This window comes from Nannospalax galili, unplaced genomic scaffold, assembly GCF_000622305.1.
Source record: "Nannospalax galili isolate Female #2095 unplaced genomic scaffold, S.galili_v1.0 scaffold632, whole genome shotgun sequence".
Taxonomy (NCBI): domain Eukaryota; kingdom Metazoa; phylum Chordata; class Mammalia; order Rodentia; family Spalacidae; genus Nannospalax; species Nannospalax galili.
The window spans coordinates 226,823-252,634 of NW_008332816.1; the positions used below are offsets into that span (position 1 = coordinate 226,823).

Genomic DNA, 25,812 nt, shown 5'->3' on the forward strand with positions numbered 1-25,812 from the left:
TCTGTTCCTCCACCTTCATGCCCCAACTATGGGACCCGCCTGGAGGCGTGTGGGACATGGGAGTCATGCCGGTCATAGGAATGACCCAGGAAACACTGTGGAGGCTGAGGCAGATGAATCTCTAGTTCCAGGCCTTCCTTGGCTACATAGGGATCTCCCGGCCAGCCTACCTGTTCAGGAAGACCTTGTCTCTAAAATAAAGCCTACCCTGATTGCCCAGGTTTGTAACCCCAGCCCACAGGAGGAAGAGGCATGATAGATAATCTCACATTCCAGGCCAGTCAGGGCTATATAGTAATACCCTTTCTCAAAAAACCTAAATAAGGGGCTTGAAGATGGTTCCGCAGTTAAGATACCTGCTGCTCTTCCAGAGGACCCAGGTTCAGTTCTCATCACCCAGGTCTAGAAGCTAGCAACTGCTATCTTCAAGGATCTGGCACCCTCTTCTGACCTTTGTGGGCACCCACTCATGTACACAGACACACACACATCCGTATGTGTGTGTATTATTATTTATGTGTATATACATAAATGTTTAACACAAATACTTTTTATGGACCCATGGCTATGAACCGGTGTCCAGGAACACTCAGCAGGTTTTGAGGATGACTTGAGAAAGCTTTCAAGAGAGAAGTGGCCTTTGTGAGAGAATAGCTGCCTAACTGGGCAAGGAAAATCCTAGTTAGTGCAGATCAGTTCACAGACACTGGAGTCTGAGATACCAGGTCCCACTGCCCTCTTTTGATTTTTTTTTTTTTTGTAGTTTCTGTTGTTTGTTTTGTTTTTTGTTTTGAGACATAGTCTCTGTGTATCCCAGATTGACCTCAAATGAGAAACATAGCCTGTAAGGACCTTGAACTTAGGATCTGTATGCCTGCACATCCCAAGTGCTAAGACAATAGGTACCCACCACCACACCCAGTTATGACATGCTAGGGGTTGGACCCAGGACCCCTGGTGTGTTAGGCAGGTGCTCTTCCAAATGAGTTCTGTCATTAGCCCCTCCGATTGATTGATTTGTGATGGAGGGAATATCTGCAGGAGGCTCCTCTTACCATGGCCAACCAGGAAACAGAGGGCACAAGGCACAATCCTACCAAGCCACCATGTTGGACTGAAACACTGAAACCATGAGCGACAGTAAATCTCTCTGGGGCTGAGAGTTGATTTAGCAGTTAAGAACTCATACTGTTCCTACAGAGAGCCCAAGTTTGGTTCCCACACCCACATCAGGCAGCTCATAACTGCCTGTAACTCCAGCTCCAGGGGAGCCAACACCTCTGGCCTCCACAGGCACCTGCATTCAGGTGCACATACTCACACAGAGACACAGTACACATGTTTAAAATATTTGAGGTTTGGGTTTTTTTTTAACCCGATCTCCCCATGTTACTCCAACTGGCCTGGAACCCCCTATGTAGAGCAGGCTGATCTAGAACTCACAAAGATCCACCTACCTCTGCCTCTAAAGCGCTGGGAGTAAGGGCACATGCAACCACGTCCAGCTCCAATAAGATAAATCTGTTTGTTTGTTTGTTTTTTGAGACAGGGTTTCCTTGTAGCCACAGCTGGCCTGGATCTCCTTATATAGATCAGGCTTTGCCTCAGTCTCACAGAGATCCTGAGTGCTGGGATTAAATGCATGTGCCACTATGCCCAGCTCTATGAAATACATTTTTTAAATTAAAATTAATTAAATAAATAAATAAATAATAAATAAATAAATAAAATTTTCCTCCCAAGTCCTGGCAGGATTATGGTCCTAGCACTGTAGATATATGCTAGATGTGAGCTTCCTGGGTTACAAGATGATTCTGTTTGACTAGTGAAGGAACCTCCTATTCTTAAAAATTGTGCATGGAAGGGGGTATTGCATATGAGTACAGTGCCCTTAAGATCAGAGGTGTTGGATCCTCTGGGACTGGAGTTACAGGAGGTTGTGAGTTACCTGACATGGGTGCTGGGAACCAAACTCGGAGTCCTCTGCAAGAACAGTACAGGCTGTTAACTGATGAACCAGCTTTCCAGATCCTACCTGTTGATCATTTTAATACTCTTTTGAGAAATTCTATGCCAGTTTTGGCTTTTTTTTTTTTTTTTTTTTTTTTTTTTTTTTTTGGTCTTTTTGAGACAGGGTCTCCCCTGGAACTCACTATGTAGACCAGGCTGGCCTTGAACTCACAGAGCTCTGCCTGCCTCTGCCTCCTGAGTTCTGGGATGAAAGGCGTGCACCTCCACGCCCAGCTTGACCTATTTTTTTAGTTGTTTTCTTGCTGTTAAATTATATGTCCCTTGTGTTTTCTCAGATGCAGGGTTAACATATTTTCTCCAGTGCATAGATTATCTCTTTGTTTTTGTTTTTGCTACTAGGGATGGAACCCAGGGCCTCATACATGCTTAGACAAGTGCTCTACCTCAACTACTTCCTGTGGAAGTTTTTAGCTTAATTTAATCCATCTGTCTCTTTTGCTAGGTTACTTCTCTGCAGGGTGACATTCATCGAATCTTTATGAAGGCCAATATCAAGACATTTTCCTGTGTTTTCCTATCATAGTTATGGTCTGCTGTTTAGGTCTTAAAGTACTTTTTTATGTATATGAGTGTATTACCTGTGTATATGAAAGTGCACCCATGCCCCGTGTTGTGCAATTCCCACCGAGGTCAAAAGCGTGCCAGATTCCCTGGGACTGGAGTTAGCCTCCAATGGCTTGGCTGTTAGCCTCCATGTGGGTGCTGGGAACCGAATCCAGATCCTCTGGAAGAGCAGTCAGTGCTCTTAACTACTGAACCATCTCTCTAGCCCGTCTTAATGTACTTTGAGTTGATTTCTGTGCATGGGTTGAAAGAAAGATCCGTTTTCTTTCTTCTGCATGTGAATGTCCAGTTTTCCCAGCACTGTTTGTTGAGAAGCCGTCACTTCTTGGTTGTGTGATCTTGCCACCTTGTCCAGAATTCATTGGTCATAATATGTGAACATATTTTCTGTCCATTGATATAAGTGACTAATTTTGTGCCAATACTAAAGAGGAAATTTTTTTAATTTTTTTATATTTTATTTTTTTTATTTAATGTGTATGAGTGTATTGCCTGCATGTATGTGAGTGCACCTGTGTCATGCAATGCCGTGGAGGTCAGAAGAGGGCTTCGGATTCCCCTGGAACTGGAGTTAAGGATGGTTCATAGCCGCCATGTGGGTTCTGGGAATCAAACCCGGGTCCTCTGCAAGAGCAGTCAGTGTTCTTAACTGCTGAGCCATCTCTCCAGCCCCGGAATTTATTTTTTATAATTTTTTGTCTGTGTCTCTGTGTGCATGTGTGTGGGTGTGTGCTCACGCACAGAGTTCAGAGAACAGTCTCGGGTGTCAACTGTCACCTTCCAACCTTCATGTGGGTTCTGGTTTTTAATTCATGTATGACTTTCTTTGTCTTTTTGTTATGTGGTTCAGGCTGGTCTCAGGCTCCTGGGCTCAAGCAGTCTGTTCCAACATCCTGAGGCACACACGTCAAGCCTCAAATTATAGGACACAGTGGTAGATTTTGTTCTCACATCTTATACTCCTTGCCCCGGCAGTGTCTGGGATGGCCCTGGTTTTTGGTGCCACTGACAGCATTGAAAGGTGAGGTGCTATATTCTAGTAATCATAAATCATTAGAACTCGTGAGAAATGTTAATTACCAAGGGTTTTCCATTAGCCAGTAAGCATCACAGCCCACATGGTGTTCAGTTGATCAGGTAGGACAGGAGGAGAGCAGCGTGGCCACATGTTTAGCACACACCCTCGGGACAAAGAATTGTCTCTGCCCAGACACATCCTGGCTCAGTCTGCAAAGGCAACCAGCTGCCTTGTGCGTAGGGTCAGTCTCCTGGTGAGATGTCACCACAGGATGTTCAAGTTCAGAGGAAAGACACTTCCTCAGTCACAATTTGACAATGTTAAACTTGGTGTCAGTGTCTTTTGCTATTGTCATAGATGTAGTGACTTAAAACACCAATTTATTAACTCCCCAAAGTCAGAAGATTGAAGCTGGGTTGGGTTGGGTTGGCTGGTTGGTTGTTTTTTGAGACAGGATCTCACTATGTAGTCCTGGCTGACTGGAACTTGCTAAGTAGACCAGGCTGGCCTCAAACTCACAGAGATCTCCTGTCTCTGCCTCCTGAATGCTGGGATTAAAGGTATGCCTTACCATACACAGCATGATAGTTCTAAATGTTTCTTGATCTTTAGGTTATCTGTTGAACAATACAGTCATACAACTTGAACCTCCTTGCTGTATGAATAGCACAGGCCCTTCCATTCAGACTTTCCATAGTAACTACCACATGGTTCCTCTCCCGTAATTAGTCATTTGTCCTTGTTAACCCTCTCTTAATTGAGGCTCCCTTAAATTATATTGCTTGTAATGGGATTAATTGGGGGGGAAAAATCAGTTCCCTGAGGAGCTCATAATGTCAGAATTACTCATAGCGACAGCACCCACAGAAAATGGTTGTTAACGTTTTTGCGTGTGTGCCTAACGCTCCACCTCCTCGCTAATCATGTGTGCCTTTGTGCTAATTGGTTATGTGAAGGAGGCTCTCTTCAAACCTCAGGTTATAAAAGGCCTCCAGCCAGCCATGGGTCACATCATTCCTGCACTGGGTGAGGAAAGGCAGGAGTGACGGTAATTCCTTTTTTAAAAAAAATAGAGTCTCCCTGTAACCCCAGCTGGCCTGGAACTCTCTATTTAGACCAGACTGGCCTTGAACTCAGAGATCCACCTGCCTCTGCCTCCTGAGTGCTGGGATTAAAGGTGTGAGCCACCACGCCTGGCCTAGGAGTGCATGCCTTAATTCTTGTCTTCTTTGGGAAAGCAGTGCAGGTACTATACCTTTTTTAATATTTTATTTTTATGTTATGTGTATGAGTGTATTACCTGCATGTATGTGAGTGCACCCGTGTCGTGAAATGCCACGGAGGTCAGAAGAAGGCTTCGGATTCCCCTGGAACTGGAGTTAAGGGTGGTTCGTAGCCACCATGTGGGTTCTGGAAATTGAACCCGGGTCCTCTGCAAAGTGCAGTCAGTGCTCTCAACCACTGAGCCATCTCTCCAGCCCCAGGTACTATACCTTTTATTTTATGTGTACGAGTGTTTTGTCTGCATATATGTAAGTGCACCCGTGCCATGCAATGCCTGCTAGAGGCCAGAAGAGGGTGTTAGGTCCCCTGGAACTGGAGTTACGGGCGGTTGTTTGCCTATGTAGGTGCTGGGATTCAAACCTGGGTCCTGCAAGAGCAGTCAGTGCTCTTAACCACTAAGCCATCTCTCCAGCCCAGTACTGTACCGTTTTTGTTTCTAGGTTTTGTTTTATTTGTTTTTGTCATGTTTTGTTTTGTTTCATTTGGTCTTTTTGAGACAGGGTCTCCCTATAGCCCCAGCTGTCCTGGAACTTGCTATATAGACCAGGCTAGATCCACCTGCTTCTACCTCCAGAGTGCTGGGATTAAAGGCATGTGCCACCACACCCAGCTTTTGTTTCTGTTTTTAATTAGTGTACAAAGTAAGTTTCATTATGGCATGTTGCCTCTGTCTTCCATTCCTCTGCCCTCCCTTGTAATCTTCCACCCCAGTAGACTCCTTTTTGCTTCATAGCGAATCATATATTAACCTTACAGGATTGGGGGTACAGGGCTGGCAAAATGGCTCAGTGGGTAAAGTCTCTTGCTGCCAAGGCTGGTGACCTACATTCAATCCCTAGCCTCCACAAGATGGAAGGAGAGAACCAAGTCTGTGAGTTGTGGACTGAACCCAACACTCATGCTGTGGCATGAGCATGCACACACACACACACACGCACACACACACACAGCAAAAAAAAAAAAATAGGAGTGAAATATTCTATAACAGAGGGAACTAACAGCTTGTTTTCCATGTATAAATATGGATTATAACATTCAGGGTGCTTGTATGGGTTATTTTAATACCTGAGACAGCCTGTCCTATTTGATCTGTATTATAATTTTATTAGTGCGGAAGCTAACAGCCAATTAGCCTGCCTACAACAGTCCTCAGGGTGTATGAGATGGGTCCTTCTGCCAAACCTAATAAACCTAGGTTCCATCCCCAGGACTCTACATGATTGGAAGGAGAGAACCGACCCCGGCAAGTTGTCACGTGATGACCACACGTATGTCCGCTATGGCATGTGCACACACAACACAGTCAATAAATATATATTACAAAAGCGCACTGCCTGAACCCTGCATGGTAGAGCACACCTTCAGTTTTTTTTATTTTTATTTTTTGTGTATGAGTATATTGCCTGCATATATGTAAGTGCACCCATGTCGTACAGTGCCTGTGGAGGTCAGAAGAGCACCTCGGATCCCCTGGAACTGGTTATGGATGGTTGTTAGCTGCATGTGGATGCTGGGAATCGAACCTCTGGACTTCTGCAAGAGCAGCCATTTCTCCTGACCTCAGAGCATCTCTCCAGCCCTTGCACGCACTCACTTCCAGCAGGACACGAGTCTGAGGTCTGCCTGGGCTATTTTTAGGATAGGCTTTGCGCAGAGGCAGTCCAGGACTTCCAACTCCTAGCAGTGCCTGGGTGTCAGGAGAGAACAGGGGCTCACTTGCACGTCATGCGTGTTCACGCGTGTCTGTTGCGCGCTCTCGCTCTGTCGCCTGGCAGAGCTCCGTGCGCATGCGAGTTGTCCTGAGCCGAGGTCGTGGGCTGGGGGCGGGGCTTCCCCCCGAGTACCAATGCGCTGGCCAGATGTGACTGGTGCCCTCCGAGCAGGGCTGCACACGTGTGCACGTGCGTCACTGGCACCGCGTTGTGGAGGGGCTGAGGTTGCCTTGACTACGACGCTAAGTGTGCGTGGGGGGATGCAGGTCGCCCGGGGCCGTGAGCTGACGCAGTGGGGACTGCGGGGCTGTGAGGCTGGGAGGGCCCGGCCAGTCCTGCCTCTGCACTGCGCCACAGGTGCGGCTCCGGCAGCCTTCCCAGGACGTGCTCCACTTACAGCAGGTAACACGCATGGGGAGTCGTGCCCGGAGCGGTCAGCGCCCGGGGACTTTGCGGCTGGGTGTCAGTACCTGCGGTGCTGGGTGTCAGTTCGGTACCGGGGAGGAGTACATGGCGCAGCCATGTCGCTGGCACGGCCTCTGATAGCCACCTGTAGTGCGCGCATCCCCTCGTGCAAGGGATGTGCTCTGCACGCATGAGGACGCACTCTGCACCGTGGGGAGCTCAGAGCGAGTCTGAGTCCTGTCATGTCACCCATCAGGAACAAAGGCAGTGAGGCAGGAACACCGCTGTCCATGCGGAAGGTTCCAGATTTGGCAGGTAACAGACTCAGACGGGTCCTCAGGAGTCCGAACCTCAGATCCAGGACCCTCACTGGGTGATTGATCTGTGACCTGAAGGCAGTGGTGCCTGGACTGTTGTCTCTTCTAACTTGTTCTCTGCAGGAAGCCCTCCTATATCATCCTGTAGCCCCAGGCCAGCGCAAGAGCCAGTGTCCGTCATCTCCTTGACCAGGAAGGACCGTTAGACGTCTTAAAATAGGTGCAGGTGAGTTTTTCTTTTTCTTTTTAATTAGGTGGTTTTGCCTCATATATCTTAATATGACATTTGAGGTGTAGATCCCACACTAGAGAAAAGGTGTTTATTTTGAAGGTAACACGGGTATCATAGGAGACAAAGATGTATGCATGAACCCAGGGTTGTGTCACTTTGGGCAAAATGGCACAATTCTCTGCTGCATCTGGGTTTTAATTAAAAAATGTAAGAACGGTATTTGAGTAGAGAGAGTTCCAGACATATTAATGGCTCTTTCTACCTTTTGAGTTTTGGAAAAACTGGGTTGTTACGAAGAGAGGATATATTAATACACTTACAACCCCGTGTAGCAGCGTCCTAGAGCACTCAGTGCTCTAAGAAGCACTCAACTGGTCGTCATGTGGTAAGCCTGGATATTCACAAATCACAAACAGCATACATACACAGGTAACGGTGATGGGAACTAACCCACTTACAAAAAGAACAGAGCTTCAAATGGTCCAAACAGTAACCCAAGCTGAGCATAGTAGCACACATCTGTATTCCCAGCTTTATAGAAGCTGACACAGGAGAACCACTGGGCGGTTGAGGACAGCCTGGGCTACATAGTGAAACACTCTCAAAAAAATAAAATTAAACCAGGTGTGGTGTTGCAGATCTGTAATCCCAGCATTTGGGAGGTTAGAGGAGAATTGGGAGTTGGAGGCCAACCTGGAAGATTTGCCTCTTTAAAAAAAATAAAAAAAAAAATCCACTCCTCCCACTTCTAAGCACATATGTGTTTTGTTTCTGGAGTATTGCATCCTAGTTACTCATGTCAATTCACAAAAGGATCCAGTATTAGTTTGTAAAAGGAATCCGAAGTCTAGGGATGCAGGCTTGAAGAGCACAAGCTTAACCATAAAAATAGGAAGTGTGCTTGCTAGCATTTACCTGCAATCCCAACACTCTGGGAGTCTAGGCCAGAGAATTGCCACAATTTCAAAGCCAGCCTGGGCTACTCAGTGAGTACTAGACCGACCAGGGTAATTTATGGAGAGACCCTGTCTAAAAATATAAACAAACATGGAGTGGGGCTACAGCTGTGGCTCAGTGGTGGAGCACTTACCTAGTATGTGCCAGGCCCTGGGCTTAAACCCCAGAACTACAAAGAAAAAAAAAAAAATAGATGTGTAATATTCTTTATCTCTTATAGTAACAGCTAAGATATTAATCATTACATATTGCTGCATGCTTTAGATAGATTATCTTACTTAAATTGAGATAGCCACACCTTACAATCTTTCTATTCCAATTTTAGCAGGAAGGAAACAGACACAATGAGGTTAGTAACTGTCACTCAAGCTCTGACATTCACTATGGTAGGGGCTCCGGCACATTAGTGTGATTGACTAATGGACTGCACGGTTAATCTCAGTCTCCAGGTCAGTGGTTACGGAGTGACCCAAGACCATCATCCCGAATCACCAGGTTGTTCTTTCCAGAGTGGTCAGCCCCCACCTGAAGCAAAGAAAGGCATTCCAATAAGGTAAGGTATCGATTACCTCTCAGAGGTGATCTGAGGGCAAAGACTTTGGGGAACAAAACGAAATCCCTTAGTGCCTCCTGGACTTGCTCCAAGCAATGAACTTGCCAAAACTCCTGCTAGGGCGTGTCTTGAGAACACATGCACAGGCATGCACGCACGCACGCACTCGTGTGTAAACAGTCTCCGTTGTGCTGTGAGGCTTTTAGGAGACTTTGATTTTCTTGACTTTGTCCATGACCCTCTGACTCTTTCTCTGATGTTCCACACACGTTTGTGTGTGTTGGGAGATGACGATGAAAGAGCTGGAAGTCACCTAAGAACCCAGCAGCAGCTTAATGACTCTTTTTCTCCTACAGCACTCTCCTCTCCGACTTTGTGTTTACTGTGGAAGAAACCCCAAGATGACAGACAAAACCCTGAGTTCTGAAACTGAGGCCCGAGTAAGTGTGTATTTCTTTCCTTCTTGAAATGTGATGGTCAGGTTTGGGGACATTGTTGTGAGTTATCCAGGGACTTACACCTAAGTGGTTCCGAATGACCTGCTTCTCAGCCCTCCGTGTGGCGGTGACTGATAACCTCACACAGCCCTTTTGGCTGTTTAGTAAATCGGGGAACAAATTTTTCATCTCCTGTGTACTCAGTTTCTTTGTCCAGAGAAATGTTATAGTAATAAAGGAACAAAATCCCTTGGGGAAAATATTAAGTCATATGTCTAGTCTGACAATGGTCCCCATCGGACCAAAACAGAAAATATAATCACCACTGATCTTGTGTTCTGGGTAAGTAAGAGGGAATGTCCATATCTGGTGATCTTTCTTAGTGTGTGCTTAGAGGGAGGAGAGAGGGAGAGGATGGGAGGGGAGAGGAGGGGAGGGGAGCGGAAAGAGAAGAGAGGGAGGGAAAGAGGGGAGGGAAGGGGGGGAGAGGAGGCGGGAGAAGGAGGAGGGGGGAGAGAAGGGGGAGGGGAGCAGAAAGAGGACAGGAGAGGAAGGAGGGAGAGAGGGAGGGGGAAGAGGATGGGAAGGGAGGGAGGGGAAGGGAGGGGAGGAGAGGAGCACAGTGCAGCAGTAGCTGCAGCAGCATCTGGAAACCAGCAAGATTGCTCAGCAGGTGAAGGTATTTGCTACCAAGCCTGATGACCCGAGTTGGATCCCTGGAACCTTTGTGGTGGAAGGAGAGAGCCAACTCCAGCAGGTCCTCTGACCAGGCACACCCACACATGTACACGCATATATTAATTAAGTACGTAAGTAATTCTTGCTGATCTCAGCAACTCAGCACTGGGAGGGAATCTGAGGCAGGAAGATCACATTTCCAGGCCTGCCTGGACTATATAACCAGACCCTGCCTCAAAGAAATATAAAGTAAAGGTTGGGGGGCGGAGGCTGGAGCAATGACTCAGTGGTTAAGAACGCTTACTGCTCTTGCAGAGAATCCAGGTTCAGTTCCCAGCACCATATGTCACCTAATTCCTATCCTAAACTCCAGTTTCAGAAGATCCAATGGCCTCTTCTGGCCTCTTGCAGGCACTACATACATGTGATCCACTTATATACATGCAAGCAAAGCATCACATAAAATAAAAACAATTCAAATATTTTGAAAACAAAAAAGGAGGCTTGAGAGATGGCTCAGCAGTTAAGAGCACTGACCTTGCAGAGGATCAGATTTGGTTCCTGGCACCCACATGGCAGCCAACAATCACCAATAACTCCAGTCTGGGGGATCTAACGCCCTCTTCTGACCTCTACAGGTAGTGTAGAATACATACATTCTGGCAAAATACTCATACACATAAATTAAAAATAAAAAGTAGGGCTAGCAAGATGGCTTAGTAGGTAGAGGCACTTGCCATGCAAGCCCGATGACCTGAGTGTGGGTCCCAGAAGCCACAATGAAAGGACAGAACCAAACCCCCAGTGTCCTGGCCTCCACACACTGTGGCACATGCATGCCCACATATACACACGATAATAATAAAAATGAACTCAAATTTTTTAGATAATAAGCTCAGTATTCTATAGGAATCCACACCTCCTGGGAATTTGCCAAGCCGGTGCTTGTGAGCCGGAAGAAAGCTTGGATTGTTTTCTGGCAGATGTGGATACTTAGAAATGCCCAAGTGCAGGTCATTTTCCACACACCCATAGGCTCATTAGTGGCACAGCAGTGCTCAGTCCCACAATAATTGGTATGATATGCTGGGTGTGGTGACGCATGCCTTTAATCCCAGCACTGGGGAGGCAGAGGCAGGTGGATCTCTGTGAGTTCAAGGCCAGCCTGGTCTACATAGTGAGTTCTAGCAGGGGCTACAGGGAGAGCTTGTCTCAAAAAGACCAAAATAATAATAATAATAATAGTAATAATAGTAATAATAATAATGTTACTGGTGTTCAGGCTGCTCACTGCCTTCCTCTGATGCAGGGGTAGCCACCATCCCCTTCACCCTGAAGGGCTGTCCTGTCACCTCTTCAGGAGTATGTGGCTTTGTTTTCAGGGTTTGGTGTCATTCTCGGATGTGGCTGTAGACTTCTCTCAGGAAGAATGGGCCTGTCTTGACTCTACCCAGAGGGACCTGTACTGGGATGTGATGTTGGAAAACTACAGTAATTTGGTTTCACTAGGTAAGTTGCATGCCTCAAGGCTCTGCTTCCTAGAATGTCAGCCCTCTCCTATGATTTTTAGGACTATTTTCCAGGAGACTGACTCAAGTTCTTCCTATTCCCAAAGAAAGCTTTGAGCTTTGTTGGTGTGGAAATGAACTTGCCATCCAAGCGTTTCTGTCCCACCCTTGGCTGGTCCTCCAAGGGATGAATTGGAGCTCTGGAGTATTTATAACCATCTTCAAGAAACCAAGCTTTATCTTTAGATAATATGTTTATATACAAATTACTATTAATGGTCTTTGGTACCTCGAGGACCCACCTTTAGGGACAATACCTCAATCTGGTACCCCGATTTCCTCTTAAACAACCCGTGTTTATAACATAGACACAGAATTTATGGACAGAATCCAGTTGTCAGCATATTGTGCGTGAAATGAGACTGAACGTTACAGTCCATGAACCCTGTGTTAGGTGTGGCTGACACTGGGCATGTGCCCCAGGCCTGCATCCCTGAAGCTAAGGCAGAAAGGCTGTGAGTTTGAGGCCAGCCTGGCCTACCCAGCAATACCCTATCACAAAATAAGATCGGAAGACTAGCTGATGTTAGGCCACTCTGTGTGTGTCTATGTCATACATTTCATTTCATTCTCACAAGATCACAAGCTAGGCGCAACACGTCAGTGTAGGAGATGATTATTCTTAAGCACAGAGTATCTTAGAGAAGGCAGAAGCAAGAATTACCAGGCATGGTGGCACACACCTGTAATCTCAGCACTCCAGGGGTGGAGGGAAGAGGATGAGAAGTTCAAGGCCAACCTGGGCTACATAAGAGCCTGCCTCAAAAACAAACAGGGCACCAGACATGGTAGTTCATACCTTTAATCCCAGCACTCAGGAGGCAGAAGCAAGTGGATCTCTGAGTTTGAGGCCAGCCTATTCTACATAGTAGATTCCAGGCCAGATAGGGATAGGGATGTAGCTCAGCTGGTAGAGTGCTTGCCTAGCATGCACCAAAGTCCTCCATCAATTACACTTCACAAAACAGGTTGAAGTGTTCTGTAATGGTGGCCCTCGGGGGTGGGGGCAGGAAGGAGGTCATGCTCAGGTACATGGTGACTGCAAGGCCTGCCTCGGCTACCAGATACATGACATGCTATGTTTAAGGGGGCGTGGGGAGCAAGAATTGAACACAATTCTAATTAACTGTGCATGGTAGTTCACATATATAATCCCAACATTTGAGAAACTAAAGCCAGAGGATTACCATTAGTTCAAGGCCATGTTGGGCTACAAAATTTACAAGTCAGCCTTGGCTACAGAGTCAGATCCTACCTGTCTGAAGAAAGGGGAGGGAAGGAAGGGGCATGGGAGGGATGATGGGAAGGGTGCAGATGATCAAAACTTTGTATGAAATTCTCAAAGAACTAATAAAAAAAATGAAAAAGAAAAAAATTCTGGGTTCATTTCCAATTCTCCTCCTCCCCAAAAATATCCGAGCTCGGAGCCACCTTGCTCCCAGGGAAAAAACTCAGGGGAAAAAAACCTATAAAAGTTTAAGATGCTTTACCATCAGGTTTCTTGTTTGTTCCTTAAAGCTGTCTCTTTTATGAATTCTTTCTCAGTATCATTTTGAGAATTAGATTGCAAGAAACCTCCCCAGCTTCAATTAGATGTATTAGAACATTTTGAGCCAAGCATGGTGGCACATATATGTGATCCCATTGCTTAAGAGACAGGCAGGAAGACTGCAACTTTGAGACCAGCATGGCTACATAGCAAGACCTTGTTAATTTTTTTTAAACGGGGTCTCCCATAGCCCCCGTTGGCCTGGAACTCACTATGTACATCAGGCTGACTTTGATCTCACAGAGATTCGCCTGCCTCTGCCTCCCAAGTGCTGGGATTAAAGACATGCTCCACCACACCCAGTGTGCCTATTAAATTTTTGAGCTTACAAATTTTTCCTTGGGGGTGGGCAGCAAGATGGCTTAGTGGGTATAGAGACTTGCTGCAAAGCCTGACAACTTGAGCTCCATCCCCAGGATCCACATAGTAGAGAGGAAAACAAACTGCATAGGTTGTCCTTTGATGTCCACCTATCTCACACACACACACACACACACACACACACACACACACACACACAGAGTCATTGATAAATCAATAAATAAATGTTTTCAAGTTTTTCTTCAGCTATATCACAGAGCATTTGTCCTTTCACTGTGATCAGAACATTCAAATCCTCTCTTGTGCCGAACCTGAAATATATAAGGCTAGTGACACATTCCTCCAATCCCAGCACTTACAAGGCAAGGGCAGGGATCACAAGTTCAAGGTCAGGCTCAGCTACATAGCAAGTTGGAGGCCATTCTAGGCTATGAGAGACCCTGCCTCAAAACAAACAAGCAGGCCAAGTGTGGTGGCGCACAGCTTTAATCCCAGCACTTGAGAGGCAGAGGCAGACAGCTCTGTGAGTTCAAAGGCAGCCTGGTCTACATAGTGAGTTCCAGGCCAGCTGGAGTTTCAGGGAAACCCTGCCCCAAAAAGAAAACAAAACCAAAAGTAGTAAATTGATCTTAACTGTAGTTCCTTCCTGTATTGTATCATCCTGTGCTAGAACTTAATTCTCTTATTCAGCTGTTATTTGTATCAGTTAACCAAACTTCCTGCCTCCTGGTCCCTTACCTCCCCAGCTTTTTTAAGATTTATTTTTATTTGATGTGCATGAGTGCTTTGCCTGTATATATGTATAAGCACTTGTGTGCCTGGTGCCCATGAAGGGCACCAGATAAGATAAGTTAGATAATTTATTAGCAGCCATGTGAGTGTTGGGACGTGAACCCTGGTCCTCTGGAAGAGCAGCAAATGCTCTTGACCACTTCTCTCCAGCTTTCTTTCCCTTGTAATAACTCAGTCTAATTGGTGCTACCTGATCAGTAAAGTAGCTGATGGATGAATCCGGTGGATCGGGAGAAAGCACCAGGACACAGATAAAACTCCAGCGAAATAGAGTTTATTAGCAAAGGAGCATATGACAGATTCCCTTCCTGGCAGGAAAAATGTCTGCCCGGGTCATGAGCTGGGGTCTTTTAGGGGGAGGGTTCTAGGGGTGCAGAAGGCAGGAAGGTATATTTTTTAAGGTTGGGGGCGGGGGAGTGTTCCCGCTCCCTCTGCCAGCCAGGATCTGAGTCAGGAAGGGTTTGTTTTTGTCCTCTTAAGATAACGGAAAACTGCTGTGCTGAAGGGGCTCCTGAGGTCTCTGGTTAAAAGTGGGATCTGTTTATCTTGTCTTCGGAGATCAAAGGAAAAGCAAGCTGCCTTTTAGAAGAGCCTGCTTCTCTTGACTTCAAAGACCAGGGTGCTTATCAACTCGGTTCCCTTTTCTCAGGGGGCTTCCTTGTGAGGTCCTTGAGGCCCTGTTGGTGAGGGGGTGGGGCTATCTACACCTTAACACTCACCACCCACTTGTCCATGCATGTCAGGGCATCGGCTGAAGCATGGGTGACCTACCAGTGGTCATTTGTCAAATTGCCTTCTAAGTATTTATGTTTGCAGTTGGCGATGAGCAGCACGTGCTCTTGCAGAGGACCTAGGTTCCCAGCACCCACATGGATGCTAATAACTGTCTAACTCTAGCTTCAGGGGACCCACTGCCGTCTTTTGGCCTCAAGCAGCAGTCTTGTACATAGTGTATGTTATAGGCAAAACACACAAACAAATAAAAAAGAGGGGCTGGAGAAATGGCTCAGTGGCTAAAACTACTCGCTGCACTTGCAGAGGGTCCAGGTTTGATTCCCAGCACACGTATCAGCTAATAACTGTGCATGACTCCACTTCCAAGGGAGCCAATGCCCTCCTTCTGCCCTCTGTGAGCATTGCACACATGCAATGCACTTACATACATGCAAGCAAAATATTGATACATATAAAAATAAGTTATTATTTGTGTTTATGCTCACAGACCTGGGCTGGTCAGAGAAACTTTTTACAGCGAGCAACAGTGATCAATAGTTTTCCATTCCACTCGAGTGAGAGCATGGAGCATTTGTCTGTCTGTCCCTGGTTTATTTCACTTAACAGCGTGTCCTCCAGGCTCATTCATGTTGCCACAAGCGTGTGTTCTTTCTCTTTTTCCTGGGTTGCCCTGATGTGCCCTTCCACCACCTCCAATGCGTATGGCGTCATGTTCATTTTTGACCCCCCCATTTCTTTTCCTCGTCAGTTAACATCAGTAAGAGCAGTAGTCACTGTCCTTCCCCATTGAGCTTTAACACAAGTGCCCACAGTGTTTCCCCTCTGTCACCCGCGCCCTCAGAGTATCAAGTCCACTAGGGAATCTTTTGTATTGTGAGTAGATTTAGCTTCTGTTTTCCTTTAAAGGAAACAAATGTTATTTTTCTTCCAGATTGGGAATCACCCTATGGGACCAAGAGTTTAGCTGTAAAAAAGAGCATTTATGGGCTGAGTTTTCGCAGAAAGCATTCAGGTGACAAAAATAAGCCTTACCGCCTTGACAGGATTCTCGAAGGGGAGTCTGAAACACCACAGGGCTCTCAAGAGGGAAGTGTCAATAAAGAAAGCAACCGCTCTAGAAAAGCACCCACTGATAGAAAGCGCACACGTACCCCACACTCGAGACCTCATAAGGACAGCTACAAATGTAAGGACTGTGGGAAGGCCTTTAGTCGTGTGTATCAGCTCCGTCAACATCAGAAAATTCATACTGGCGAGAAGCCCTTTGAGTGTAAAGTCTGTAAGAAGGCCTTTCGTTGGGGTAATCAGCTTACTCAGCACCAGAAAATACACACTGGGGAGAAACCTTATAAATGTAAGGACTGTGGGAAGGCCTTTCGGTGGGGCTCTAGCCTTGTTATTCATAGGAGAATTCATACTGGCGAAAAACCATACTTATGTAAAGACTGTGGGAAGACCTTTAGACGTGGTGATGAACTCACTCTACATCAGCGATTTCATACCGGTGAGAAAGACTATGAGTGTAAAGATTGTGGGAAGACCTTTAGCCGTCTGTATAAACTTATGCAGCACACAAGAATTCACAGTGGTGAGAAGCCCTATGAATGTAAAGACTGTGGGAAGGCCTTTATTTGTAGTTCCAGCCTTATTCAGCACAAGAGAATCCACACAGGTGAGAAACCCTTTGAATGCCAAGAGTGCGGGAAGGCCTTCACTAGAGTCAATTACCTTACTCAGCACCAGAAGATTCACACTGGTGAGAAACCTCATGAGTGTAAGGAATGTGGCAGGGCCTTTCGCTGGGCTTCAAGCCTTGTTAAACACGAGAGACTTCATTCAGGCGAGAAACCGTATAAATGTACAGAATGTGGGAAGGGCTTTCACTGTGGCTATCACCTCACTCAACATGAGAGAATTCACACTGGGGAAACCCCTTACAAATGTAAGGAATGTGGGAAGGCCTTTATATATGGCTCAAGCCTCGTTAAACATGAGAGGATTCACACAGGGGAGAAGCCCCACAGATGTGAGGAATGTGGGAAGGCCTTCAGTCATGGCCACCAGCTTAGACAGCACCAGAAAACTCACATGGCAAAGTCCTGTAATGAGTGTGGGAAGGTTTATAATCACATAAGCCATCTCAGAGAGCACCAGAAGACTCACCAACATTGAAAACCTTTTCACTACAGAGAATACCAAGGCCTCTATCCCCCATTCATTTGTTCCTCAATGTGAGGAACATCCATGTTTTAATTTATCATAAGAAAGCTTTCCCTGGTCATTTTCTTGCTTGTAGAATATTAGAAGTCATACTGGAGATGAATTGGAGAGTGTGTCAAAGTCACTTTTCTAAATGATCACACCCTTTCCATTGGCATTTTCCTGGGTAAGTTGGTTGAGTGAATGGGTAGAAGCCTACCAATGCCATTCCACCTTTATTATGTTTCCAGTTCATTCTAGGAGGAACCCTGCCATTGTGACACCTGTGGGAAAGCCTTTAGTCTTGGCGAATACCATACCAGCTAGCATCACTATCCCACCTCTTTACTCTGTGAGACACACACAAGCTGCTCATTACCCCTGTGTATTACAGATGGCCTGACACACAATAGGCTTATGTCCTGATAAACTCATCAGATGCTGAAAAGACTGGTTGCAAATGCATTTAATATACCTTACTAACCAAACTTCACAGCATAGCCCAGCCTATCTTAAATGTACTCAGAACACTCCCGTTAGCCTAAATTGGGCAAAGTCATCTAAAACCAAATCTATTCTATGATTAAAGTATTGAGTGTCTCACATAATTTCCTGACTAGTGGCCAGGTGTGGTAACACATCTGTGATGTCAAGAAGCTGAGACAGGGGGATTGAGAGACCAAGGCCAGCCTGAGCAGCACAGTGGACTCCAGGCTGGCCTATAGAGCATGACCCTGTCTCAAAAAAAAAAAAATTCTTGAACATTGTGCTAAAAGTAAAACATCAGTGGTTGTAACAGGTACATTTTGTACCATCGTGATGTTGAAAAATCGATGGTTATATTGGGTATGCTTTTGCACCATCTTGAAGTTCGAAAATGAGTGGTTATATTGGGTATGCTTCTACAACGTTGAAAAAAATCGTTGTATTGAACACACCTTCAAACCATCGTAAAGTTGAAAAATCGATTGTATTGAGTATGCTCTCGCACCCTTTTAAAGCTCAAAAACCATAGTTGTATCGGGCATACTCGGACAGAGTTAGAAGATCAGTGGTTGTATTAGGTACACTTTTGCAAAGTTGAAACAATAGCTGTATTGAATATGCTTTCATGCCATTGCAACGTTGAAAAATTAATGGTTGTATTAGGTATAGTTTTGCAACATTGAAAAAAATCAGTAGTAGTGAATATGCTTTTGCACCATCGCAAAGTTGAAAAACCAGTGGTCATATTGGGTACGCTTGCACGCCATCATAAAGCTCAAAAATCGGTAGTTGTATTGGGCATACATTCACAAAGTTGAAAAATCAATAGCTGTATTGAATATGCTTTTACACCATCGCAAAGTTGAAAAATCAATGGTTAGGCTGGGAGTGGTAACACACATCTTTAATCCCAGCTCTTGGGAGGCAGAGGCAGGCAGATGTCTATGAGTTCAAGGCCAGCCTGGTCTACATAGTTCCAGGCTAGCTGGGGCCACCTGCTGGGAGATCTTGTCTCCAAAAACAGCCAAAGAAAAGTTAAAATCAATGCTTGTATTGGGCATGCTTTTGCAAAGTTTAAAAAATCAGTAGTTGTGTTGAATTTAATCTCCATGCCAATGTAGAGTCCAAAAAACTCAGTGGTTGTATTGGGTATGCTTTGACTCCATCGTAAAGTAGAAAAATCAGTGGTTGTGTGGCTATGCTTTCTCGCCATTGTGATTTTAAAAGGCTGTGGTTGTATGGATAGCTTTCGTGCCATCGTAAAGTTGAAAATTGTAAGTTAAAACATCTGTAAGTCAAGATCCTCTGTATTTGTAAACTGTGTTACATGTGTTACTTGTACATAGGGATAATCAAACTGTGGAAATTAAATGGTAAACTCCTTGAGAGAGCATCAGGAGTTCTGTGTCAAGTCAGTAAATACTCCTGTTATCGTTCCCATGATCATCACCATCAGAGTTCCTGTTAGTGAGTTCCAAGAAGACAACCTGCGGGTGTGGTGAGTTCAGATACGCTGTTAAACTCTGTGGAGAGGGTTTAGGAGATTACTGTCAGGCAGTGATTTCTTGGGGTACAGACCTCATGGACTGTAAAAGATCATTAGACTTCATCAGAAGCGCAGTCTGTCCACAAAGTGATGCCACGCAGGTGGGGAAAGAAGAAGCAGAGTCGGGAAGACACTCTACATGCACCTGTCAGGACTCACGGGAGGCATAAAGACTCCCTCATGTTAAACAGCAAAGCAACTGAAAGGTGGACAGTTCCACATGTCAGATATCACCAGACAGCCAGTGAGTAAATGGAAATACGGTCTGCCTCACTGCTTGAAGAAACGCACAGGAAAAACACAATGGGATGACATCACCCATTGTGACGCCAGATCACCTAAATTTAAGTGAGAAAGTAGTATGTCAGCTGTCTCACCACAGAAGTGAGGTGCTTGATGTTACTTTGATTCAGTCATTCTCCATTGTATACGTGTACCAAAACATCAGTGTTGTCTATACATGTAATATATAAAGGGAAAACTAAATATAATACAATTATTTGTCAATTCAATGTAATAAACTCTTAAAAAGTACATTTGAACTGTACTGTTGAATGAATATTCAGATGTCCTTTTGGGAACCGAGCCAGTGAACAGTCCACAGCAGGGTGGTGTGAGCACTTGTCCTGGTAGGGGACCACTGCCCAAAGCAAAGGCCTGGGAGGGTTTGGGGAGCAGGAGGGGTGGGAATTGAGCCTTCTTATGAGATGACTAGAGTAAGGGAGGATTACCTTGGGGAAGAGCCTGGAGCTGGAGAGACGGGGTTTGGGGGATATGGGTAGAGCTGGAGGTAGTTGGGAAAGAATGGATGGAGGTCAAGGCCAGCCCCTTGGTAGGTAGAGTCCAGGCACCCAGGAATGGGGCATTTGAGAGCCGGGACAGGTTCACATGTTCAAACACACCTTGGAGATGCTAAATCAAATCAGAGGGCCTTCATCTGGGAACAGTGGTGTGCCTGGGACCTGAGGCCAGCCACCAGGCCAGGCCCAAAATAAATCCAACAATTTTTTTTTTTTTTTTTGGTTTTTTTGAGACAGCGTTTCCCTGTAGCCCCAGCTGTCCTGGAACTCACTATGTAGACCAGGCTGGCCTGCCTCTGCCTCCAGAGTGCTGGGATTAAAGGTGTGAGCCACCATGCCTGGCTAAAATCTTTTTTTAAAAGGGGGCAGATGCAGGAAATTTGCCTGATTGGAGGTCAGTCTAGGCTACATATCAAGACCCTCTTTTTATACCTGAGTAGGACACTTACAATCTTCCTCCCAAGACTCAGGGATCACTGTGGAAAGGTAAGAGCCAGTGGTGGTGGATGACCACAGGGAAGCAGACAGCTGGGAAGTGACTCATATGAACTCACAGCAAATGTGCACAAGTCCCACACAACCTCAAGTGAGACAAAACTCCCAGCATGGATGTGGGGAGGTGAGTAAGAAACCCCAGCCCTCCCTCAGGAACTGTTGGCCACCGAAGACTGCTGGGGATAGTCTCCAAGACGCCGTGAACTCACACCTAGAGTACATGAAATTGGGTGGAGGGGAGTAAGGGAGGTGCAGATGGGAGAGGGGATCTAAATTCAATCATATATGATCATATACATATATGTATAAATTATGAAATTCGCAAAAATTCAATTAAAAAAAAAAGATTCAGCAGGCGAGATGGCTCAGTAGATAAAGGCTTGCCACCAAACCCCGGGACCCACAAAGAGGAAAGATGGCACTCCTGCAGGTTGCCCTCTGACTGCCAGGCACACATGAACCCACACACATACAAAAATAAATTCACTTAGTGTAATATACGTCCTCCAAGTTCATACATGCTGTCATAATGTAAATAATGTACTATATACTTGAAAATTCCTAAGACTATTTAGACGTTTTCATCACAAAAAAATAAAGGTACGGGAGCTGGAGACGTGGCTCAGAGATTAAGAGCACTTGCTGCTCTTGCCAAGGACCCAGATTTGATTCCCAGTACCAACATGGAGATTCACAACCATCTAACTTCAGTTCCAGGGGGTCCAACCCTCTTCTAACCTCTGTGGGCACCAGGCACATGATATACATGCATACATGCACGCAAATCCTCATACACATAAATCTTTAAACAAAAGTGAGGCTAAGGATGTGACTCAGTTGGTAGAGTGTTTGTCTAGCAGGAGCAAAGTCCTGGGCTGGATCTCCAACACCATACAACTGAGCATGGTTTGAGGTCTTCACCAGGTATGATACTTACCCCCCCCACACCCGCAAAAAAAAAAAAAGATAATTGACTGGAGGGACTGCTCAGCAGTTAAGAGCACACTGCTCTTGCAGAGGACCCAGGTTCAGATTCCCAGCACCCACATGGTGACTAACAACCCTCTGTAACTCCAGTTCCAGGGGACCTTCTGGCCTCTGGTGAACATTGCATGCACATGGTGACCTACTTACATACATGCAGGCAAAACATACAATAAAATAAAAATAATAAAATACTATCTTAAATAATTGTTTGTTTTTTTTTTTAAATGGGGCTGGAGAGATGACTCAGTGGTTAAGAGCACTGGCTGCTCTTGCAGAGAACCTAGGTTTGGTTCCCAACACCCACATGGTGGCTAACAACCATCTGTAACTCCAGTTCCAGGGATCTGATGCCCTGTTCTGACCTCCACAGGCATTGCATAACACAGGTGTACTTAGATACATGCAGGCAATATACTCATACACATAAAAAAATTAAAATATTTTTTAAATAGACAATAGTAGGCGGGTGCACACCTGTAGTCCCAGCACTTGGGAGACAGAGACAGGCAGATCTCTGTGAGTTCAAGGCCTCGTAGAAGCAATGAACTCATAGGAAAAAAACTAACATTGGTTAACACTGTATGTGAGACTATTATCTCAAATAATAAAAATAATAATAATAATAATAATAATAATAATGACTAGCAAGTAGTCTCTGTAAAATACTTGTTGCTGGAGCCCAGTGACCTGGGTTCAACCCATGGAACCCACACAAAGGTGCAAAGAAGACTGGAGAGATGGCTCAGTGATTAAGTGCACTGGCTGCTCTTCCAGAGGACCTGAGTTTGGTCTCCAGCACCCACAGGGCAACTAACGACTGTTCATAACTCCAGTTCCAAGGGATCTGATGTCCCTCTTCTGGCCTTTGTGGGCATTGCATGCACATGGTGCACTTACATATGTGCAGCAAAACATTCATACACATAGAGAAACAACAGTAGGAGAGAACTGACTCCATCAAGTTGTTCTCCGACCTCCACACACATGTGTTACGCCCAGCTCTCGTGACCCCCAATGACCACCAAGGAGTCCGGAGAGTATGCAACAGCAAAGAGCCTTTATTCAGGCTTAAGCTCGGGCCCTCAGATTTCACCTATGCAGAGGATCCGTACTGAGAGTCCCGCTCTAGGGTGGGGTAGGTTTTTATAGGGAAGTTTCACAGAAGCCCACGCATGCCAAGCATCCTTTAAAATGATTGGATGGTCCTATGCCCTGAGTGCGGGGAGGATTCTTATTGGTAGGGGCTGTTTTTAGGGCATTGGAATGCGCTGTTATCTGTGGGGCCAGAAGTTTCTGTTTTTACCTTATAAGGCTGCTATATGCCCAAGCTTGCTTGATCTATAGTTTTCTGGGATGGGGGTGGTAACTGAAGATTACAACATGCCTAGGCATGCCCAGGCTTGCCTGAAACAGCTAGTCAAAATGGAGTTAGTGCTGCCTTAAGCCAAGCAAATTACAGAAGCAGAAAGAAGCAGTGAGACGAGTCAGGGTCCCACACTGCACAGCACTCTTCTGAGTCAAAGAACTACCATCTTCATGACTTCAGCTGTGGCTGCTTATAAAAGGTTACTTTTCTGGGATGGGGGTGGTAACTGAAGATTACAACATGCCTAGGCATGCCCAGGCTTGCCTGAAACAGCTAGTCAAAATGGAGTTAGTGCTGCCTTAAGCCAAGCAAATTACAGAAGCAGAAAGAAGCGGTTAGACAAGTCAGGGTCCCACATTTCCCCCTCTCCTAGTAACAGGGATGACCCAATCATGGGTCTGGGTTGGGATCTCTAATGAGAGGGTCTACGGGCTGACAATGGGACCTCAGGACCATGACTTGTACTGCACTCACCCGTTCTCTAATGAAGGCAGTCAGCCGATTGATGACACATGGTCCAACAGTTAACATCATTAGGACTATGATGTCTAGGGGTTCTCGACAGCCCACTAGGGGCCAGTCAGCTGTGCCAACCACTGGTTTCTCCCTTGGTACGTTTCCCTGACAAAGTGTTGGGAAGGTCAGGGTGAACGTTGCCAGAGGACAAAATAGAAGCCATTAAGAACAATAAAGTCATAGCTTGAGGGGGTTGTCTGCCTCCTTGTGGACTTTTCATGTTTTGGGATCCGGTGCAGTGATCAGCGGAGGGAGACGGTCGTCTGGGTCTGGGTGTGGGTCCGCTAGCCAGACGTGGGTGTGATGAGTCCAGGTGGTAACTCCATCTACTTTCACTGCAGTCAGGGTAGTCAGGAGCACCATGTACGGTCCTTTCCAGCGAGGTTCTAGGGTCTCGCAGCGGTGTCTGTGGACGTAGACCCAATCGCCAGGCTGGTAGTTGTGTGGGGTAGTTGTGTGGGGTAGGAGGAGGAGCAGTCTCATAAATAGCTTTCAGACAGGGCCACACGTCCTTGTGGGCATGTGCCACAGCCTCAAGAGAAGCGAGCAATTGACGGTTATCAAACTCAGCAATTATTCAACTTTTAAATTGGGGAGGGTGGGAGGGGGCCTTCCAAACATTTCAAATGGAGTTAAACCTAACAGGTAGGGTGAGTTTCGCACCCTATATCCTCAAGAGAATCGAGCAATTGACGGTTATCAAACTCAGCAATTAATTCAACTTTTAAATTGGGGAGGGTGGGAGGGGGCCTTCCAAACATGATTTCAAATGGAGTTAAACCTAACAGGTAGGGTGAGTTTCGTGCCCTATATAGAGCAAAGGGAAGGAGAGCCACCCAGTCCCCGCCAGTCTCCCTGGTTAATTTAGTAAGGGTCTCTTTTAGGGTTCTATTCATCCTCTGTACCTGTCCAGAACTCTGGGGCTGGTAGGCACAATGTAATTTCCATTTTGCCCCCAATGCTTTCACTAACTCTTGTGTTACATACAAGGTGAATGCTGGTCCATTGTCTGAGCTCAGAAGACCTGGCATACCATAGCTTGGAAGAATGTCTTCCAGTAGCCGCTTGGTGACCATTTGTGCAGTTTCATGCTTGGTGAGGTACGCTTCAGTCCATCCTGAAAAAGTATCTACCAGAACTAAAAGACATTTATAACCATATTTGCCCAGTTTTATCTCTGTAAAGTCCATTTCCCAGTGGGCTCCGGGCTTGGAGCCTCTCAACCAGGTCCCCTGTTCTTTGGGAAGGTTCTCAGCATTCATCAGCCTACAGCTAAGACATTTGGAGGCGATTGAATCGACATGTGATCGGAGGTTCAGAACCTTGAGATGGGCATTTCTTAGGAGGTCTTCTGTCTTTCGAGTGCCCCGGTGGGTGGTCCAGTGGATGAGATCTTTGGCTAGGTTACTTGGCAGGATAATCCTACAGTCCCCTGTATGCCACCAGGCATCAATCTTTTGGGTCATGGGAAGTTTGTGTATCAGCTTCGGATCTTCCTGAGAATAATCAGGTTGGTCTGGTAACACAGGTGGCCCTAGGTCTGGCAGATGGATAGCCAGGACTAAGGTTGCTTTCAGGGCCATCTCCTTGGCAACCTGGTCTGCTTTATGGTTTCCCTGGGCTATAGGCGTATCTGTCTTCTGGTGCCCAGGGCAATGGATGATAGTCAGTTTCTTGGGTAGCCATAGGGCAGCCAGTAAGTCTAGGATCTCTTGTTTATTTTTAATAGTCTTTCCCTCAGCTGTGAGCAGCCCCCTCTCCTGGTAGATGGCCCCATGTACATGGGCTGTGGCAAAGGCATGCTGGCTATCCTTATACATGTTCAATTTTATGTCCTTGCCTAATTTAAGAGCCTCGGTCAAGACTATCAGCTCAGCCCTCTGGGCTGAAGTCCCCACAGGTAAAGCCGCTTCCTGGTCAGGTCTTTTCTGAGCCTGTGCACTTGGCTCAGGATCCCTGTGCAATCGTGCAAAGGCATGTCCAGGTCCAGATCAGGCAGCAGGGTGGCCGGATTGAGGGCTGTGCTCAGGAGAAAACGGATCCTGGTGGGGTGGGGTAAGGAGCTAGCTTTGATAGTGAGTCATCCCGGCATTGCTCAACCACCAGTTGGGTGGCTGCTTGAGAACTCCCTCAATGGCGTGAGGGGTTTTGATACATTATTCTTGCCCTAAGGTTAACTTGTCCACATCTCTGACTAGGAGAGCTGTGGCTGCTATAATTCGCAAACATGGCAGCCATCCAGTGGCCACCAGGTCCTTTATATA

At 46.0% G+C, this 25,812-nt stretch overlaps 1 protein-coding gene across 18 annotated transcripts in view; it reads left to right on the plus strand.

Moving 5' to 3' along the window:
• The window catches only part of Znf331 (zinc finger protein 331), a 31,440-nt gene extending 13,088 nt beyond the window's left edge, over window positions 1-18,352 (plus strand). For 3 of the 18 annotated variants that reach the window (XM_017796795.2, XM_029560917.1, XM_017796798.2), the window contains 6 exons: window positions 7,455-7,557; window positions 8,846-8,869; window positions 8,963-9,073; window positions 9,430-9,513; window positions 11,571-11,697; window positions 16,085-18,352. In XM_017796795.2, the coding sequence (XP_017652284.1) occupies window positions 9,475-9,513; window positions 11,571-11,697; window positions 16,085-17,325 (1,407 nt within the window). In that variant the 5' untranslated portion in view covers window positions 7,455-7,557; window positions 8,846-8,869; window positions 8,963-9,073; window positions 9,430-9,474 and the 3' untranslated portion in view covers window positions 17,326-18,352. Of the gene's footprint in view, window positions 1-5,062; window positions 5,098-5,442; window positions 6,166-6,381; window positions 7,012-7,270; window positions 7,558-8,284; window positions 8,870-8,962; window positions 9,074-9,429; window positions 9,514-10,180; window positions 10,316-11,570; window positions 11,698-16,084 lie in introns of those variants that run through there. The other 15 variants (XM_029560920.1, XM_029560921.1, XM_017796792.2 and 12 more) reach the window with 14 other exon arrangements.
• The last annotated feature ends 7,460 nt before the right edge of the window (window positions 18,353-25,812 follow it).